The sequence below is a fragment of the Sinocyclocheilus grahami genome, unplaced genomic scaffold (assembly GCF_001515645.1).
Source record: "Sinocyclocheilus grahami isolate Dianchi unplaced genomic scaffold, SAMN03320097.WGS_v1.1 scaffold619.1, whole genome shotgun sequence".
Taxonomy (NCBI): Eukaryota; Metazoa; Chordata; class Actinopteri; order Cypriniformes; family Cyprinidae; genus Sinocyclocheilus; species Sinocyclocheilus grahami.
Genome location: NW_015505798.1, coordinates 869,310 through 874,544, shown reverse-complemented (window position 1 = coordinate 874,544; position 5,235 = coordinate 869,310). Strand labels below are relative to the sequence as shown.

At 41.8% G+C, this 5,235-nt stretch overlaps 1 protein-coding gene across 3 annotated transcripts; it reads right to left on the bottom strand.

The window, feature by feature from the left end:
• Window positions 1-296: 296 nt before the first annotated feature.
• On the bottom strand, window positions 297-2,242 carry LOC107557784 (uncharacterized). 3 transcript variants are annotated; one of them, XM_016241320.1, is made up of 6 exons: window positions 1,944-2,242; window positions 1,735-1,854; window positions 1,530-1,648; window positions 1,302-1,449; window positions 1,106-1,224; window positions 297-1,005 (listed from the first exon to the last, which is right to left on the bottom strand). In XM_016241320.1, the coding sequence occupies exons 1-6, from the start codon at window positions 2,170-2,172 to the stop codon at window positions 409-411; spliced, it is 1,332 nt and encodes a 443-aa protein (XP_016096806.1). In that variant the 5' UTR covers window positions 2,173-2,242; the 3' UTR covers window positions 297-408. The 3 variants fall into 3 exon arrangements, with proteins under 3 accessions (XP_016096806.1, XP_016096807.1, XP_016096808.1); XM_016241321.1 differs by having other exon boundaries at window positions 1,308-1,449; XM_016241322.1 differs by lacking the exon at window positions 1,735-1,854.
• Window positions 2,243-5,235: the final 2,993 nt, after the last annotated feature.

Sequence of the window (5,235 nt, the reverse complement as noted above, 5' to 3'; positions counted from 1 at the left end):
CTGCTCTGGCTAGGGATGTGTGAAATTGACAAACTGACAGAAATGCATTTTATTAATGGGTGATATTTGCCACCTTAATTGATTTCCAAGGGCATTTTTACCATGAAATGGCCAATTTCTCTAGTCTTATTGTATGAATCATCTTGTTAAATTGAAGAGACCCTTCCACATTTGCAGGTTACTCAGAAGTTTACCCAACTTTAAGGAGTTCTGCTGCTTTAGCAGTGAACGGGAGACGTCAATATTTTTTGCGTTCATATTTACAAAGAGCAAAAGAAACTCCAAACACATTTTCATGAAGTCACAAAGCTTTATTAGGCTTATACCCAACAACTATTGATGTAATTTATCATCCGTCAATAAAAAGTAAGGCCACTTTCGAGTCCACTCATCTGCTCAGTCAAGTGGTTATCTGGGAGACCTGTAGACTGAGGATAACCGTGCAGGAGAAGACGGTGATTTAGGGCTGCGGGGACCAAAGACTGGATACTGGGGCATGAAAGGGTATTTCACAGTTGGAGACACCGACTTCATGGGTTGATGCCCATAGAACGGTGGGTACATTGGATAACCTGGATACTGCTCAGGCTGGTATGGGGCAGTTGTGGTCATTGCAGGAGTGGTCACTTCAACTGGGCTTTGGAAGCCATTCATATAAGGAGGGAGCTTTGGGTACCAGGGATGTTGTGGTGCAAATGGGTAACCTTTAGAGTAAAAAGGATCAAACATTGGCATGGGATACATGTGAGGGAACATGGGTTGCTGGAAAGGATATTGAAAAGGAGGAGGTGGAGTTGTAGGGGGCACAGTGGGAGGCAGGGTAGCAGGAACACCAGGATATGGAGGATACCACCAGGGTCTTCCAAAAGGGAAAGGTTCAAACTTCTGTTGCATGTCAGTTGGGTCATGGACAGGTGTGGTTGGGGCTATGGTTGGCTGTGTCAGAGGACAGGAAAGAGTCACTTCCTGGTCACCGTACATCAAAGGGAGTCGCCTTTCAGTATCCTGAGGAAGACCAATCAACCGTACAAATGTATAATTACAAAAACAAGATAAATTCCACACATTCTGTGAACAACGGTCACATCAAGTGCACAGTTATTACCATCACTTCCCAACAGCTTCCTGTGAATGGTGCGGTGACAACCAATGAACCAGCAATAGTCTCCAGTGTAAATGAGCATTCAGTGTACTTCTGAAGCAGAGGCTGCCACGATCCATCAACTAAAAAGCAGAAAACCAGAGTCAAGCTCAAGGTAACCTCAACTATTAGATTGAATGCATAGAAATGGGGGACTTGCCTTTAACTTTAACATCATCTGCCCTGACACCAAATTTGACAATCATGCTAGAGGAGAAGCAGGACACCGTAGGGAGGAGAGGACTCACAGGGCAAGACATTTGCACTGGCGCTCCCATTATAATGAGCGGTAGAATATAACTTCCTCCCTGTTAGGAGATGGAGCAGTTAAAGTTAAAAGCCTTCAAACAAACTCACGAAAAAGGCATCACATGGACAGAACACTAACCAGTTTTCTGACATGACATCCCCGGTATGGAGCAACAAGAGAGACATCCCTGCGTGCCCGCTTCAGTGAGAAACCACAGCTAGCTGGCATCTCAGACAAAGGCACTGGTGACTCCTCTCCTGATGGTTGAGAAATTATGTTTGAGAGCAGAAGGGAAAAAAAAAAAAAAAAAAAAAAAAAAAAAAACACACACACACACACACACCTCGGTCAACCAGAAAGTGTGGCATTCTTGGTCCTGGAATGCGCAAGATCATGGAATCATTGCTACATCGCACAAAAGAACCCAGATGGTGCAGCTTAGTGCTAGCAGGGTGAAACCACGCTTAAAAGGAAAACAATTCAAGTTACGTAAGAGTACCCAACTCACAAAAAAAAAAAAAATCCCATTTTAAGTTTAGAATTTCAAGTTACCTTCCTCATTTGACCGGTGTCCATCTGACCTCAACGCAGATGTTCTGACATTCTCATTAGATACTGTACCTTGACCACCAATTAAAAGTTTACCAAAACGGACAGTGTTTTCAGAGACTGCTCCATAAGCAGCACCTGCTTCAGAAAAGGCCTCAGGATCAGCCCTTAAAGAAGAACTCCGTATCACCACAGCCATTGTGAAAAGTAAGATGCCTTTTGCCCAAGGCATGGTAAGTTTTCAAGCAAATGCCAAAAAATTCACAGTTATTGGGAAAAAAACCTTAAATCTACAGCTTGACAAGCTTTTTGAGACATGCTGTGCTATTTGTACACACTTTTGAATCACTAAGTGATATTGGATGACCAATCAAATCTGTTCCTCAATCAGCTTGTTGTTTTCACCTGTGCCTCTTGTAATTAAAGTCTACCTTGTTTCACATGCTGCATCTCAATGTGCCTACTTATACAATGCCCTTAAAGTATGTACTCTTTTGGTGAAGAAAAAGTACACACTTTTGAGTGTGTAGTAGAAGAGTAAGCAAGCTTTGGGACATACTGTCACATCACACAACTGCGTCTTTAACGGACGCTCTGTCGCATAGATACATGCACCCTGTCACTGTAAACTGGCCTGTCAATCATCTTGTCACAGTTAACATCCTCCACATTGCATTTCATTTAACTTCCTAACGTATTGGAGAAAAAAGAAGTAGCTCATTGATCTGCCAGTCACAGGTCTTTCATGCCGAGAACTAACAAACATATTGTTTGCATAATGATGCATTTAAAAGTTAACGACCAAAGGATGTTTATATTGCTGTTGCTGATGAAATATAACACAGATAACATTAAATATATTTTTTTACCAGGTTTAAATGTTGAATATTAATAACTCAAACCCCTTTTTCTAAGCCTCTCTATCTAACCGCCGGTCGCACACATCCGCCATGTTTGTAGTTTTTAACACATTTTATTCGTGTTTGTAGTTCTTGACAGAATCCTTCACCAAAGTACAATGGATTGTGGGCAATATTAGCAATTAGAGTGTGCACAGATCGACCTGAAATAGTAGAACATCTGGGGACTTTTGGCAAACTCTTTTCAACATACTATGCTTTGGGACACACTTATTCTAATCTCACATACTATTTAGGAAGGATAGTATGAACATTGAGACACAGGGAGAGTCAACCTACTCAGAGTCGACTGAGCTACCTCAATTCAGCTGTTCTGACCCCGAAAACTCCCATCTCAGGGTAAGTCAACTCAGAGTTAAAGTTTCAACTCAGAGTTGGTTGAACCTCTTTGTTGAAACGGGCCCCAGAACATAAAGCTGACAATAAGATCTTTCATTTTGGGCTAATGTTAGCCTATATGTTAGGGCTTTGCAATTAATCGCATGCGATTGTCAAGCGCATCTCGTCAGTAAAGCCAGTTCCGTGATTGGTAGTAAATCGCCATCACCTGCTTTCAGATGGAGCGGCATTTAATACACAGAGCCGTAGTTCACTGACAAGTTAGGCAATATCACGTTCATAATCGAATGCGATTCATCTACGATTATGAACGCGATATTGCCTAGCTTGTCAGTGAACTGCTTTCAGATGGAGCAGCATTTACTACACAGAGCCGTAGTTCACTGACAAGCTACACAAAATCGCGTTCATAATCGCAGATGATTTAATCGCGCGATAAAACCACATTTAATAAAGTTTTTACTCCAAACTCACTTCAAAACTTCAGTCGAGTGTTTGAAATAAATCCTTCTGTGAAATGATATGGCTTCTGTTTCAGCGCGAGAGCGCCCTCTGGCCTTCGGATGGATTTACTGCTGATCACAGAACCATGCTTCACTAGCTGCGTTTACATGGACCCAACTAATCCGATCGTAAAAAGACTAAAAGCACAAACCAAATAAAAAAGTCACATGTAACCACGTCAATCGGATTGAATTGGCCAGATCCAATTTCAATCGGATTGTAAGGGGTGGTTTATTCATTTTGTAATCCGAGAGAGAGGACATTTGATCGGATTGAAACACTTGATCGGATTGAAAACCGAAACTGGAAAGTACTGCGCATACACAGTGACATAGAAATAGCGTAATGATGTATGACACGCGGAACGAGCTGTTCTTCCTTGTGAATAAAGTGTCATAAATGAGTGTCCAGTCACTAGGCTTGTTTGAGATGCGCCTCGCCTCGCCTGAAATGTAGGCGAGAGTAGGCGGCTGCAGTGAGAGGAGGAGTGAAATAAGCGCAGTCAAGACGGACAGTTCTGACCTCTCGAAGTGGAACAGATACCAACGAGATCAAAGGCAGATATTGTGTTAAGCCGGGCTCACACTACAGGATTTTTTAGCTGAATTTTGCTGTCGCAGACAGATTTCCACAGTCTGCAACAAAACCCCTGGATCATGACCAAATCACGCTGAAGCTCGTTAAGTATGAGCAGGTCACCAACATGATCCGAACCTGTCTCGAGCTATCACAGACGCTACGATATTTTCAAACCTGTTTGATATTATCGCCACGTGATCTCGTAATTTGAGCGACACAATGACAAGGTGGAACTAATCCAGCCAATCACAGTGCAGATGGTATAGTCTTATCATGCAACTTTATGAACAGAAGCGAAACCACAAATTTATCAAATCAACTAACTAGAAAAAATTAACAAATGCATAGATTATGTATACTAATCGGATTGAAACACCACGTTTCATTGTACTGTTTAATTACCTCCAACTCTTTCTGCAGTACTGACAGTCCTTGTTGTCCACGTCCTCCAAGCCATTTTTTCTGCCATATAGTCTTTTGTTGTGGTTTCTTCTTTCTTTCGGATAAAATAACTGCACAGACCAATTGAAGGGCCAGTTGATCGTCCATGCTTGAAAAATGGCCAATAATCCCTGTAATTTCTCGTGAGAATTTATATGAGAAAACGTATTTTTGCTGATGGTGAGGAACACCTCTTCACTGAATGTTTTGTAGTGTGTGCACCTCGTTAGTGTTGTGTTGTATAGTATGCGCGCAGCTATGACAAGACGACGACAGATAAGAACAAATCTTGTTGCGTAGTGTGAGCAACACAGTGATTCGGCTAGCCATTCAATCCTGTAGTGTGAGCCCGGCTTAAGGTGTTTACATGTCTATGCTGCACTTCAATAATGCGACTAAAATAGGAATACGAATGTCTTAATTCGATTAGTGTTTACTTTGATTATGACTTTAACCGGATTAAGGTAATCAAAAATCTCTGTTTACATGGTAGAGGTCTTAATGAATTGATT